General features: G+C 47.5%; 1 protein-coding gene across 1 annotated transcript in view; it reads right to left on the reverse strand.

Moving 5' to 3' along the window:
- Nucleotides 1–14,835, reverse strand: part of CSMD2 (CUB and Sushi multiple domains 2) — a 301,013-nt gene that overhangs the window by 86,653 nt on the left and 199,525 nt on the right. The window contains exons 23-28 of the mRNA XM_080381216.1: nt 13,418–13,587; nt 11,618–11,774; nt 11,061–11,252; nt 9,619–9,745; nt 3,566–3,768; nt 1,501–1,692 (exon numbers count right to left, since the gene is read on the reverse strand). Coding sequence (XP_080237342.1) covers nt 1,501–1,692; nt 3,566–3,768; nt 9,619–9,745; nt 11,061–11,252; nt 11,618–11,774; nt 13,418–13,587 — 1,041 coding nt within the window. The remainder of the gene's footprint in view (nt 1–1,500; nt 1,693–3,565; nt 3,769–9,618; nt 9,746–11,060; nt 11,253–11,617; nt 11,775–13,417; nt 13,588–14,835) is intronic.

The following is a 14,835-nucleotide window of genomic DNA, read 5'->3' on the forward strand; positions in this document are numbered from 1 at the left end:
GAGATACGTGGTGTCCCTGCCCATGCAGCGGGGTTGGAAACTAGATGATCTTTAAGGTCCCTTCCAACAGAAACCGTTCCGTGATTCCATACAGACTCGTTTTTGAAAAGCCCAGGGGAGATGACTGTTCAATACCCTCTGATTTCTTTGAAAATCCAACCCATAGTCTCCAAAGGATTTAAACCTGAAACTGGTCCAAGCCATAGCTGTTTGGAGCTGCACCAGCATCCAGACTTCAAATGCCCCAAACCTCTGGGGGCTGTTTCAGCTGTGAGGTTCCAGTTCAGCCCACACTGTTCAGGGACTCCCGAAGCCGTACAATAAAGACGTGGAAAGATATTTGAAATGTTAAATACAAACATAAAATACAAGCCCTAAATTAAACCCCGTTTTCCAATTCAGCTCTAACTAGGCAGTCTGTTACACAGTTACTACAAAACTGAGATTCTCTGGCCACTGGTTATTCCTCCAAATACTTGGTCGCTGAATAGAGGGAATGAGCAAGACATAAGCTCTGTGAAAAGCTGAAAGCAGCGACTCCTAAACCAAGACGGCCAGACTCCTGTTCAAAAAGGACCCAAGACAATATCCCGTGTCAAACTGGAAACGACCCACGGGAATTCATCCCACACCAAGATTAAGGCACCAGCTACATTCCTCTGAAGAGGACCGAGAGCCCAGCGTCTGGTGTGAAAGAAAACTCGCTAGGAGAATGACAAGATGGGCATGACATGCAACAATATGATTTAGTTCTAGCTCCGGGAAGACAAAAACGACTGTCTCTATCACGCTGAAAGGGTGCCACACTAGATCATCGAGGTAGTCATTCAGAAACCAAGTCATCCTGCAGGGAGCATAAATCCTGTGCAGGCTGTAGAAGTTTCCTAGCTGGTATTAAATCAGATGTTAGAAACAGAATTAATTGATTTTGCTTGCTTGGGATAACAGTGCATAAACAGGAATGAAGGTTACAGGTAAGTAATTTGCGGCTAGCATTTCATTGGCCAGCCAATTTGATGTTTATTGCTCTTAGCAATGTGCTTAGCATGACTATTTTTATGTGTTCTGGACATATTAAAAAGAATCATTTTTATGAGCTTCTTTTATTACTTTACGATCTCAAAGAAAATGTCAGATAGCTCTTTCTCATGACAGAATTTGCTGTCTCCTCATGCAGAAATTATTCACCCATGACCCCAATCCTCTCTACCAACCTGAGTTTTAAAGAAGCCTTTAATTTTGACTTGTCAGGTTAAATATCATCACTTACATTACAGTATGTCCTGAGAGCTTCCAGCATGAACTAGATTCTCATTGTCCCAGATGCTCTGGGGATATACCTCAAAAAGTAGTTCTATGAGGAAGCTACCTGAGACATTGTCATACATCTCTTCAACCCAAGTGGGACTCGTCCCCTTTGGATACAGAAGCCTTGCAGTGACACGGGGCAGGGAAGCCAGTGCAATGGGAGGATGGATGTTCATCCTCCCACCTTCATACCTGTGCAGGAGGGAGGGTCTGGTTGCCAGAAGAATCTGTTCTCAATCTGCACGCAGGTGATTTTGGCTTCCCCTTGCAGAGTGTATCCTGGATTACACTGGAAGATGATGGAGTCACCAGCCTCTTTGCTGTCACCGCTCCGGCTCCCATTCTGGGGAATTCCTGGGTCATTGCAGGAAGTAGCAGTGGAAACTGAAGAATATTGAATACATACATTTAATATACAGATTTATGTTTAATACAGGCTTACAGCACTGGCTGTACTTAGACTCTGTCCTTCAACGGACACCCAAGCAAGGACTGCGTTCTCCATCTCTCTTCCTCCTTCAGTATCCCTTCAAGTTGCCACACACTCAAAAACTGGTTTTTACTTTGCACTGAGCATCTGCCACTCCAGCTGGTAAAGGCTCTGGGGAATGGCAAGTTCAAGTGCACTACACAGAGTGCAAGTTTGATGTATAATTGTGCACATGCATGTTTACTTAATAAGTCCAGACATCCACTGATCTTACACGGCATTTTTATAGATTCCTGTGTCAGACACATGCTGCAAAATAAACTAATCCACTAGCACTTTTCACTTCCCTTGACTGGCAGAGCAATTTAGCCTTTAGCCCTGTGAAGCATCAAGCCTGACCTTTTAGAAACGCACGTGTCTCGCTGCCGCATCCCTTTGAGGCATAAGATGACCCCCTCAGCTCCTTCCCAGCTGGGGGCAGGCAGCACAGCTGAGCGCAAGGGCTGTCAACTCCGCCACTACTGAACGCCAAGGGAAGTCCTAGAGCCATAGAAGTTTTGCAGGCTTATATAGATCATTCACGTTCACAAGATCCAAAACTGTGTACTTCTGAGCTTAGGTCTGACTACTTAGTCACACCTTGTGAACAACGGCTTTGAGCAGGAGTATTCAATACAGCCCAGCTCCGTGTCAGGCAGGGGAGCAGAGCTTATTTCCTACTAAGTTGATGAGAGTCTGTTACACCTAGGCAGTTTGGAGAAAGCTGCTCCTAGCAGAGCCAGAGGAAATCCCTCTCTCTCTGCGCAACTGAAGATAAGCAAGTTGCCAGCCCAGTCTGGTCCTTCCTGACAGGCTGAGGCACAAGCCTGGCAAAGGAGGAGGACGGCAGAGCTCTGCTGGGTGACACAAAGCTCTCCTGTGGTCATCCCAAAAGCTCTTGTACCCACCACAAACTCTTCCCGAAGAGCTGGCCTACTCTCGACTACGCAAGGCAGCCTCAACAGAAAGCTCTGGGCAAAAGCTTGGGAGAGACACAATGAGCTCTGATGCTGAGATGTGTCTGAGCCCCACGAAGGTCCTACCACCGTTCACCCAGCAGCCTCCCTCTTTACTACCGTCTCCAAAACAGGCATCTGCTGGTCGGTTACTGGACATGTCAGTGAAGACCTGCATCCTGGAAACCTCCATGTGAACGCTGACATACATTACCCTAACACGATTGAAATTAATGCGTTTGCAAGCCTGAGTCTTAGGTAACAACGGCCAGGACTTTGTCAATGACAGATTGTAGTTGCATTACACGTAGTGCTGCTGTGTACAATGACATCCCCTACAGCCAACAGAGCTTTTTGTGATCTTCATCCCAGGGGATCCAATTTTAGGGATTTTAAATAGACTGGGTTTTCAGAGACCACTGACCAACTGCTCTCGGAACGCCTGAAGGAAGTTGCCTGCATAACGGTGCCTCTACGGGACCTGTGGGAACGTGGTAGAAAATATCTGTAATTCCTCATGTATTCCACAACGTACTGCTCTGCATCTTGCTGCCAAGTTCACCACTGTGAAGGTGACCGTAGTGGAGGGGAGCACAGAATTCACCTGCATTGCAAGGATAAAATACAAGAGTTTTTCTCTATTTGCAGAGACTGCACCCAAAGGTGGAAGACACATTTGTGTTTTAGCTGGAAGCTGGAAGACCGCACAGCTCCTGCTACCGCGTTCAACACAATGCCATCTGCTCGCCATCAGTACTTGTAGACAGACCCGGAATCACTTTTCAGCAAAGCTTGGGTTTGGACAACGCTGAGGACACAAGGTAAAGCCTACCTGAAAACTGCACAGCAAAGCCCTGCTTGCTTGTGAAGAAATCGGTGTTGAACTGCAAGATGACAGAGTTGAAAGTACTGTGGACATCGCTGGGTAAGCTGGATCCGCTCATCTCCTTCAGGAGGATGCCGTTCTCCACTGGACCGTCCCAGATCCTCAGCACATCGTGGAACTCCTCAGTGTGGAAAACCATGAAGTGGAGCCTGTGGGGCAAAAGGAACTGGAAGTCAGACCACAAAGGCTCTGCCTTTTTATTTTTCCTGAAAGCATCAGGAACGTGACTGGCACCAACACAAGGCAACTTGGCCCACAAGGAATGTGTTCTCTCCCGTTATCTGCAGCTCAGCTTGGGCCAAGTACTCTAGCCCTCTAGAAAACTCGGTCTATAAACCCCCAGACACCTTAGTTGCATGCCTCCCTAATAAAACACAGCCATAAATAAAAAAAACAACTGAGTCACGGACACTAATGTTTTGCAAAAAGTTGGGTCCTTTCTGGTGTTCTCTCCTGACCAAACAAAACTACTAATCTCTCCTAAAATTTTGAGGAACAAGTTAAAGGTCCAGAAGTCCACTGTGGGCCGCGGAAATGTCCCTAGCAAGAATATCACAGTTGGTTTTACACCAAAGATGCTCGGACATTGCAATGAGTAGCCGTCACACAGACAAAAGGCTGAGTCAAGGACACATAGGAAACCTGCAGCAGTGAGGTGCAGGGGCTGTGACGGGGAGGACCGGGGGATTGTCCAGAGTTTCACTATCGATCTGTTATCAACAGAAAAACACAGAAGTATTGAGAAACTCAAAACAGAATTAGAAAATGTGCTGGGGTCCCTTCAGGCAACTTACATATATTCATCTAATTCACGCACTGTCCCTACGCTGCACACAGCAACAACCTTGGCTGTCCTTTTCCTTTCCTTGGTGCCCTGCAAGGAACAGCTTATTGTCAGGAGCCAGCATCTACTGATAAAAATGCATTGATTTTTGTTACCAGCACTCAGATCAAAGAATTTGCTTCTGGCACCAAGCTAATCTTGTGTACTGGGGGGAAAAAAATGGAAAGGAAACAACCAACACCACTCTTAATTAAAACAGCATCATGCTGGAAAAGAAACCCTTACCAGGGTGTTAAATGCCCCAGAGGTTAATAAAAAGGGGCAGAACAGGGTGTGCAAACAGCGGGGTGCGAATTCTGAATGCTGGACTGCAGCACCTCTGAGGATTTTGATATGTTTTACACCACTCTGGATATTGCAAAACCGTATCTAGATCAGTTAACAGAGTAACTTCAGCAAGAAATAAAGAAAAAGTGAGGCAGCATGAGCCAGCTCTCCAAAACCCACACCAGGAAGGGAACAGAGAGAAAACAGAGATTAAGAAACTGGCAATGAAATTACCCTGTGCTCTCAACGAGGTATCTATGACAATGCTCTGAATGCAGATTTCATTTCCTTACTCTGTGTATTTTTGTAATTTTGTCTGCCCTGGAGAGAGGGCTGCAAGGCCCGCAGCCTATGCAGCAAACGCTCCTTTGTGCTGAACCGCCTGCAGCAGTGGTCCTTGGAGCTCGTCTTCTGCTTTTAAACTACGCCAGGGCTGTGCCCGTTTGGAACTTCTACAGAAAATTCCCCAGGGAAAGCCCAAGATGCTGGCAGGGATCATCGTGGCAAGGGAATTCACTCCAGTACCAGCGATGATGGACCTCAGGGGATGGGACATGAGCAGAAGTCCCCTCTGTGTCCAGGAGAAGTGGTGGCACTCTGGGACAGGACAGCATCAGCCCTGGTGGGATGCTCCTCTCTTCCCACCCTGGGCTGGGGGGGCTATCACTGCACTCCTCCCCACCACACCAACCTCTGCTGTGGGAGGGTGCCCAGCAGATGGGTCCAGGCTTTGCACGGAGTTTTGGGATCTTTCAAGACCAGAAGTACCATCTAAGCCTAAGATACTGCCGTGATTATTGTCCCACCCAAGGGAGTTATCAGCCAAAGGCTGCGATACATCAGGGCTCGGTCCCTTTCACTCCTGCACTTACAATGCCGACCAAAGAGAAGGTATTTAATTGCCTCCGTTTTTCATTGCCACATTATCACTGGGGGAAACACCATCTGACACAACGAAACCAGGCGACCACCGGGTCACTCCAGGCACGCCGGTTTGAAACGGGGACAGAAATCTATAAACGGCACCGAGAAAAATCTGCAAAAAATAAAACAATCAGGTGCTGTGCTTAAAATCCTGACAGCCGGCGGAGGAAAAGGAGGAAGCATTCCCTTGGCTGCTTTCCTATTTATCCAGGGAAAACATAAATAAATCAGGCAGAACCATAAAAAGGGGGGAAAAAAGGCAAAAAAATTTCAAAAAATAATCCCACCACAATGTACTCAGCAACAAAATGGTGTCCACAGAATCCGACAGAAACCAAAAGAGCTGAATCATAAATCTACCCAGAGAGACCTTGAGCAAAGAGAAAGAAAGCCAGGCTTGAGGAAAAGAAGAATGGATCCTAGCAGAGGTGTTCTCCACAGGTGTGCTGGCCTGATGACGTTTGTTCTCGGGTTAATTGGTTCTAGTTAGCCAAAACTGCCAGAGAAAACCCATTGCTGGAGACCTCAGAAACGGGGAGATGCTGCTGGGGACTGACCTGGGGTGGGGGGACACTCTGGGGCTGCCACCGTCTGGGAGAGCTTGCCGCTGGCTCCAAGCTGCCAAGGGGACCAAGGCTGCCTACAGAGATCACACCTTTTGTTTTTTATTTTTATTTTAAAGAAACAACATGCAGAAAAGGCTTCACCATGAGGAGATAACCACGACAACATAGGGGCAGGGCACAGGCTGTCCAGTGCCAGTTGGTTCAGGAGTCTATCGGGACAGTTGATTTTATTAAGAAAAGTGGCATGCTCTGGGGCAAATCAATCTCTTCCTTCGGCATATCTGTGACCAAACAATACGTTTTTTCTATCAGCTTAGTTCTGTTCCCAGTAGGGCTTCATTTAAGACAAGACAGAGACATTGGTTTAGCAGACAATGGAGGGGAAGAGGGTTTAATTCTTGCACTCTGCAATTTTCTGCAATTGCATGCATGAAAACGCAGCAAAAAGAAAATTAGGAATTCTGGAGATAGATAGATAGATATATATATATATATATATATATATATTTATGTGATAGAGGGAAAGTTGTCTCAGCTTAGCCAGGAGCAGAGAGCAGGAGAGACCAGCCCTGCACTGACAATCTGCATCACGGTTGACGAGCCATTCAGCCCCAGCTCTTCGGCAAGCATCCCCACAACCTCACCGAGCAACCTGGGGCTCTTGCTGCTGGCGATTCCCACCCAAGCTCTGGCTGCCCCACCTTGGCTCCGCTGCGCAGGAGGCTGGGCTCCCATCTGGAGCTGGCCTGGCACTGAACGCCCGCAGCGCTCGCACCAGCGCCGCAGGGCTGAGGCTAATGGTGCTGCAGGGCTGCCTGCTGCTTCCCAAATTTCACAGCTATCCCTAAAAACCTCCACAGAAGCGAACGGGAACATCCCAATACTCTCCTTCCTATTTCTAGATGAGACAGAAAAAATGGCACCTGTCAATACAGCACCCATTGAACAAGGATTAGCAATATCAAGAAATTCTTTTATGACACCGAGACCACCGCTCTACAATAAAACGCCACTGCCACTTCTAACTGCATATATCCCCTCCTCTCAGCTCTGCAAGCAGCACTTGAAGGCAAGTTTCATTCACTTCATACCCTCCCACTTCTGCTTCCTTCTCTCCCGAGCCCCAGATAAGCCAAGTCATTTTAGATGTAATTTTAGGCACGCGCGTGTTTGCACACGCACAAAATGAATCCTCTCTTGAAGTCCAGCCCTTCAACTTCCATGGAAATAATGTGCAGACTAATTTTTCTTTCTTTCTCTCCTTCCCCTCGTTCCGTGCAGATACAGCTTTATTCAAAAAAAAAGCTCTGGTGATTAATTTTAATGTAAGTTATAAATGAGAGCATTATACAATTGTATCATGCGTGAAGAGGATTATTTTTTCCAATGGATTACCATAAAAATGAAGTTGCTGAAAATGTGCTCTCTCAACTACCCAGAGATCATCTGTTCTGTCTGAGCTGCTGAAGAAAGGAACAGAAGAAGGGAGCTCTCATCTCTGATGACGTGGGGGGGTGGGTGGGGGGGGTGGGTCGCAAGGTGTATTGCCCACAGTGCTGCCTGGCATCGCTCCATGTCAGCCTTGGCCCCTTCCGAGCCTCTGGCAGCTCCTGCAAATGCCACCCCCCAGCTCTGCCCGCCCGAGCGCTCCTGGGGAAGGCGGCAGGGACGGCGTGTGAGAGCCAAGCTGACCTGCTGAGGCGGGCTCGGATGCTTCTGGAGGTGGGGAGAGAAGAGGGGACCTCTCCTGTCTGCTTTGTCCTACAAAAATCTTCAGATTCCTCAGAATCTTTTACAGGAGAATAAAAAAAAGATGAGACTTAACTGGAAGTTGCCTGTACAGGAATTAAGCTGCATCGGCTATGCTCCTTCTCCTCTGTTCATACCAGAAACCATCCATTATTGAACCACACCGAAGAGCAGAGGTAATGGAGGAAATTTCTGCATTAAGTAAAAATGAAAATACTGGACCAAATCCATCGCCAGCACAAATCCATCAACTAAACGCACCACAGAGCTCAACGTAACAGTCTCCGCTGAAGAGATGCTGAGTGCTGATGCAGCAAGGAAGCTCCGGTGAAGATAAAAGGGCACCAAGAATGAAGGAGCACAGAGCTGGAACAGCCGCAGACCTCAGGTCAGCCCAGAAACGGGGCCGACACACCAGCTACCAAGCACTAGAAATCACGACAGGAGGTCGTGGGAGAAGAGGACTGCTGTTGAACAGACCTTATAATCTACATTTCTCCCCCTCAAGTCCCATCACTCAGCAAAAACTCTGTTTGCCAATACACTTCAGGTTTCTGTCAGAGCTGGCTGTACTGGACTGAAGCGTGTAGGTACACACAGGGCAGCGTGCCGCAACGGTTTGGCAGGGCTTGGGCAAACTTCAGCGTGGGAACAGTGGGTAAGCAGCGGGGATCACGGATGAAGGACCAGAGAGCAGGGAACTGCCTGGATTCTGCTGGTGGCTGCACTAACTTTATGAGCCAAATGTTCGCAATACCGTGCTTACCTAACTGCCAAATTCACTTCTAAACAAATTAAATTTCAAACTGCCATTTTCTAACAGGAAAGCGTCAACAGGACACCGAGAGAAGCCAGAGGAGCAGAGGGAGAACACAGTCTTGGGTCTCTGCACAGACCAGATGTTGAGAAACCATCCTGAGTCTTTCCTTTGGGAGGATAATCACGTTGTGTATGTTCTATTTATTAGTAAAACAAAAACAAAACAATGCAATTAGAAGACGAAGGCTAAGTGCTGTGGTCTCAGTTTTCCAGCTGCCAACTCACCTCTGAAGGACCCTCGCACACGTAACGTGGCAAAGCGCATCCCCCTTCAGCGTTAATTTTCTCTAGCAACACCAACGGGAGACAAACCAAACCCATCCCTTCCATTATCCTTTCCTGGGCTGCAACCATCCAAGCAGCTTTATACGTATTCCTTCCTCACTTCGGGATTATGCCGCTTGGACACGTGTTAAACATTGTTGGGAAATTCCATGCTAATCTGGTGGAAAAGGTTTGTTTCTGAATGCAACCCGGTAAGGAAAGGGGTGAAAAGCACTTACACTGCACACACAGGTAAAACCTCTCGGACGTTATTTTAATACAGTCGTACCACAGGCGGCAACGGCACTGTCACCTGGTGTCACCCCCCAGGGCACCAGAGCTGTTACAGGCAGAGGCCATACGGGGCTAAAAAGCTTCAGGGAAAGGAGACGTGACACCGCTCCTGTCCCAGCAAGGGGACAAACCAGCGCCTGCTCCTTTGCTGGGGACTCGCGAAGTGACAGGGCATCCCCGCTACTCGCCCGACGGAATCAGGGATGGGCTTCTGGAAAAATAAGCTGTACATGGAAAGAAAAATCCAGCTACGAGAACCTGGCCCAACTCACCCGATGGTGCAACCGGCTTCTGCCTCTATGGTCCAAATACAATTCAGATTGTGATCGTAGGGCGTTGGGTAGCCGGGAGACAGGATCCGTCCCGACGATTCTCCTTTGATAGTACCCCCACACTCGGCTGAAAGAAACATACGGCTTAGTGAGAAGATTCATGACATACTACAATTCTTGCTTGGCAACAATGCAAATCCCATCCTACGAATACAACAGGGAGTATTTCTCGCCGTTTCAAAGAGATACTTAGAACCTACAAAACAAAGATGAAGAGAGTGATTTAATTCAGCTAAAAGACTGAGTTATCAGCATAACTCTGCACTTCTGTGCTCGTTCCTGACATCTGACATGCTGTCAAAGCTTCCCTCCACCTTTTTAACTTGTAGTGAGTGAGGGCAGAGCCTGCCAGCATCCTGTGCACACACGTGGGGTGAAAGAGCTCGATTCTTCTGCTTGTATCTGCAAAATGACTCATCCGTGTGACAAAATGAAGAAGCCAGCATATGTATGTACCTGCTAAATGAACTTCAAAGGAACATGAGAATTTTGCATATATTTTCATACCATATCCATTAAAATTCTCTAAGTTTCCACGTGCTCAGACACAACCATTCATATAAAACGTATGTATAGCAAAGAGGGTAAAGGTTAAGATGCATAAATCACAGAAACTGGTCTTTTTACCTCAATAATTAAGGCTAAAATTCAGCAGAGAGTTACCATATAAAGAATGGTCCTAGCTCACGGGAGAATACAGAGTGCCAACGTCTGGGCACATCACTTATAACCATGACAGCAGCCTGCTGGCTGTTGAGACCTCTCAGAGGATGAAGTCTGCCAGGAGCTTCACCACGTCCTGGACATGCTAAATAATCATGAAGTTGTGAAGGAACAGACCAAGAGCGCTTTGTTTAGACACACAAAAGTTAGTAGCAGAATTTTCCAAGCAAGAGGAGAGCTACAGGTAAAAGGGAGCGCGGGACTTGGCTAAGAAAAGACGGAGGGAATTAAAATGTCTCGGAATCTGGGATCAGATGTCATGTAGCTCTCACATGAACAAGACTCTGAACTGCCAAATGCCTGGACACACGCTGATGTCTGCCAGTATCAGAAAGCGCCGCTGTTCCACACATCCAAGTGAAAGGACAAGGACTGGAAGAGCAGCAAGTCTCCTTGCAAGAAACCTTTGTCAAACGTGTGCCCAGAGCACAGTGTTTCAGGTTAAGACTTCTTGTAAAAGCTGGGCAGAGACCAGTGCTCTCGATCTGAAGGCGCCTCACGCAGCACCCTCAGCAGGGTCCTCAGTACTGTAGATGGGTGCAGTCAGGGCCAGAACTAACATCGTGTGTGTTAGCAAAGGAGGAACAGAGGGTGCTGAGCGTGATGCCCAGATGCAGAGCACTTGTGAGAGGACGTCTGAAAAGCCAGAGGTGTCTCACCTACGCAGGTCGGCAGGGGTTGATCCCAAGCTCGCCGCTCCCCTGTCAGGCAGACCAGCACCCTGCTGCCTCGCAGCGTGTAGCCCGGGTCACAGCTGAAGGACACGGAGCTGCCAGCAAAGTGTCCCTCGTCGTGCACCTTGTAGCCGAACTGTGGGATGCCAGGGTCCTCACATTTAATGAGTTCAAAACCTGGAGCGGGGGAAACGGCATCTGTTTGCACCAGGTATTTAGCAGTCAGAAGATATTAACATAAGATCACATTAATATTTTCTTCTTTTGCTGGAGAGAAAAACACTGTACTGAAAATCTGTATTTTTTTAATTAGTATTTGAACAAGATCCCAGAAATCTGGTAACTCAGCTTTGATCCAAAGTTTCTGTATCACCGTTGCCTCATTCACAACAGAAAGGGTTTGCAGACACAATCCTCTCCCGCACTCCCAATCCCATTTTAGACAACAAGATCTTTATGGAAAGGACTGTTGCCGCCGGTCGTGCGACTGTAACACAACAATACACCGCTACACCTCGATTCCCACCTTGCCTAAGACTTACTGGAAAACTGCAGCTCAAAGCCTTTACTTGTGTTTTCACTATTGGTGATAAACTCGAGCCACATGCTGCTGGAAGTGCTGTTTATGCTGGTGCCGAGCATTTCAGAGCGGCTAAAGGAGCCCAGCAGGCGAGCAGAGCTATTGCTGCCATCGTAGACCTGGGGGAAACAAGAAACACACACTGGGAATCATTGTATTTTATTTGCTACTTCAGGGACCAAATCATCCGTAAGTGCAAACAGGGACAGTTCCTTTGAAACCAGTGAAATTAATCCCAACTAAGAGTCTGACTTGCTGAGACTTCATGATGCCGCTCATCTGAGGAGCAGGATTTGTGACCTGGGGGATCCGTATCCTCCTCCAAACACCCGAGCTTAGGCTGCACTCGCAGCCGTGTTTTCTGAACTAAATTCTCTTCCAAGGGTGCAGCACCGCTACCAGGAAAAACATTTTCTCCCTACAGTGACTCATAGATGTGCCTTGACCCTGCTATTATTTAAGAAAAACACAAATAGCGGTGCTTTTTCTCTTTTTCTTTCTTTTAGATAGCATGATTCTCTATGAGGGTAAAAAGCAACTTCTCACTAGCAGAGACTGATAGTAACTTCTGTTGTGAGCAGATGAGAAGTTGATGACAAATCTGTTGAGAGAACAAAATTTTTTTTCACCACGAGTATATTCTTTGCATTAGCTGAAAATCTCTCTCTTTCCAGTCATTTGTGAGCTGAAAATATGTGGATTACACCTATCTCGCAGCGCAGAAGTATGGCACTTAAATAAGGACAGAGGCGTTCTCTGGGAAGATGGCTTAGCACAGCAGCACACATCTTGTAATATTAATGCCTCCTACAAAACCATTTCTTCGTGGTTAACAGAAACTCAGCCTGGATTTGTCTCCTCCTATATAGAATCCTGAAACTGGTAAATGCAGATTAAAATAAGACTGAGTACGGGAAAGCTGAAGAGCTTGAGTCTGGAGTTCTGCATTTAAATAAAACCGTTTGGGGGACAAAGCAGCCTTGATTCTTAAAAACACAAAAATAATGCTAACCACCTCACGCTTCCTCATGTTAACAGTTCCCCCTGTACAACTGGGCAGGTAAGAACTGAAGTTTAGCTACAAAGGGAGAACCCCCGGCATGCCAACAGATCTCTGCATCTCAGGGAAGACCTCACAGCAGAAGGTGCAGCGGTACAGCAAACATATCCACATTTTTAACGGATACAGGATTTGTTTATGCATCCACCCGCAGACTGAAGCCTCAAATCCGCAGCCAGGCTGAAGCGTGGGGACATTCGCTATCGCCTTCGTGCTGCTGCCAGGGACTGCTATGGGCCGCTGAAGTTCAGAGGTGCTGAACCCCTACAGTGACACACTGTGCTTTAGGCACAGCAAACCAAGGCCAGCAGTGACACACGCCGATCGGACGGTGTCCCTGGGCTAGAAGGCACAGATGGATCGCATCTGGTGCCTCGCTCCGACCTTAGAGGGACACACACAGACAATATTTTAGCCCAGCTGCCCTGCCTGAAGTTCAGTCTGGTCTGTGGGAATGGTGCTGCCGTCCTCAAAACCGCCACGGCAAGCGGTTGCACGTAACAAAGCAGCCACTCCTGGCCACTCGTGGTCCTAGCAGGGGTCTCTTCCAGGGACTACCACGGCACTGTCTGGGCTTGGTGGCATTTTCCAGAGGTCAGGTCTCAGCTAACTCCATCAAAAGTTTAGAACATCGCTTTCCTTGCAGGTCTTGCTCTCATGAGCAGCATGGTAGCACTTCATCGCTAGAGACAGAAGAATTACCTTCAGGACATCTCCTGCCTCCAGTTCAAAAGTCCTGGCTTTCAGCTGGATCCCCTTTCCTGGCTGGGTCTGGATGGAGTAGATGCACTCATGGTTGTTGTTATAGTTTATTGGATAGTTGGGGGACAGCAGAACACCTTGGGTTCCAGTTACAGAAGAACCACATTCAGCTATATAAAGACACAAAACCACATTTTAATAACCACATGCATAGCCTGGCCATACAACACATGCAGGTGATGCCTCCAAACAGCCACGGATGCTCACTCCTTCCCCTACCCATCTGCTAATGCATCCATGGACTCTCTTTCCGAGTGCAGTCAGTAAACAAAACAGTACTTAATCGCGTTTCTATCATCAGTAAACCTTGGGTGCCTTACAGGAGATTAACAGCCTCCCCTTATACAGACAGGGAAACTGAGTCACAGAAAGCTGGCGTGCTCAAATGCTATCTCGGGACCCAATTCAGAAAAACATCCCCAGATCCCTGGAAAGCCACCACCGGCTCGAAACAGTGTCTGTGTTTATGTTCCTTCCCGATTCATGGACCAGAAGCAAAAAAAAAAAAAAAAAAAAAAAAAATTAGTATATTGAAATCTTTTCCAGATTTCTACAAAGCTCATCTTATACATGGTACATAAAAATCAGGGTGTTCATTGAACAGTCAGCACAGCTCAGCACCAACCGCTGGTACCCATGCCTGGCAAGTGCCAGAGCTCTTAGTGCAGAAAGATACGCTCAGTGAAACTTCCAAATAATTCCAAATGACAAAGCTAACTCTGAGTTTCAACGTGTTTCACAAAACCATTTTCTAAAAGCTAAAAGGGCAACGGTTGACCTTATTTGCTGTTAATGCTGCCCTCAGCTCTCCAGTTCATCATTTGATGATATAAAAGTACCCCCTGTCCCTTGCTCCCTGCAAGGGGAGCTTTCTTCCCAGCTTTGCAGCTAACAATGACATCCGTCCCCATCAGCAAACGACAGAAAACCAGGGAGTCTTTTGCCTGTCCATTTCGGAAATAGGCTCCAATTCACATATCTTCGTTTCCTCCCAAAATGTCACTCAACGAAGCCCAGTGGGCTCAGGTTTGCTGTGGCATAGACGAAACCCCGACCCTTCTCGTGGGAAGGACAAGGGGCTGGGGACAGAGGAGATGACATGGGAGCCCCTGTACCCCTCTCTCAGGGGCAGGGTAGTTAATGCCACTGTAATTGCTTCCCCTGCCCTGAGACTTCCTACAACAGGTCATAAAGGGCGAGGATTTCAGAAAGAAGGAAATAAAGGAAGGGAGGAAATAAGGAGAGGAAGGAAGAGTCATTTCCCTCTTGCTATTCACTCCAACCTGCAGTCTGTCCCTGTTCCACTACGCTCTTCTAGTAAGACTTCTCCTTCAGCAGCTTTGCTTCCTTTTCTAGTC

This window comes from Falco punctatus, assembly GCF_963210335.1.
Source record: "Falco punctatus genome assembly, chromosome: 3".
In the NCBI taxonomy this organism is placed as follows: Eukaryota; Metazoa; Chordata; class Aves; order Falconiformes; family Falconidae; genus Falco; species Falco punctatus.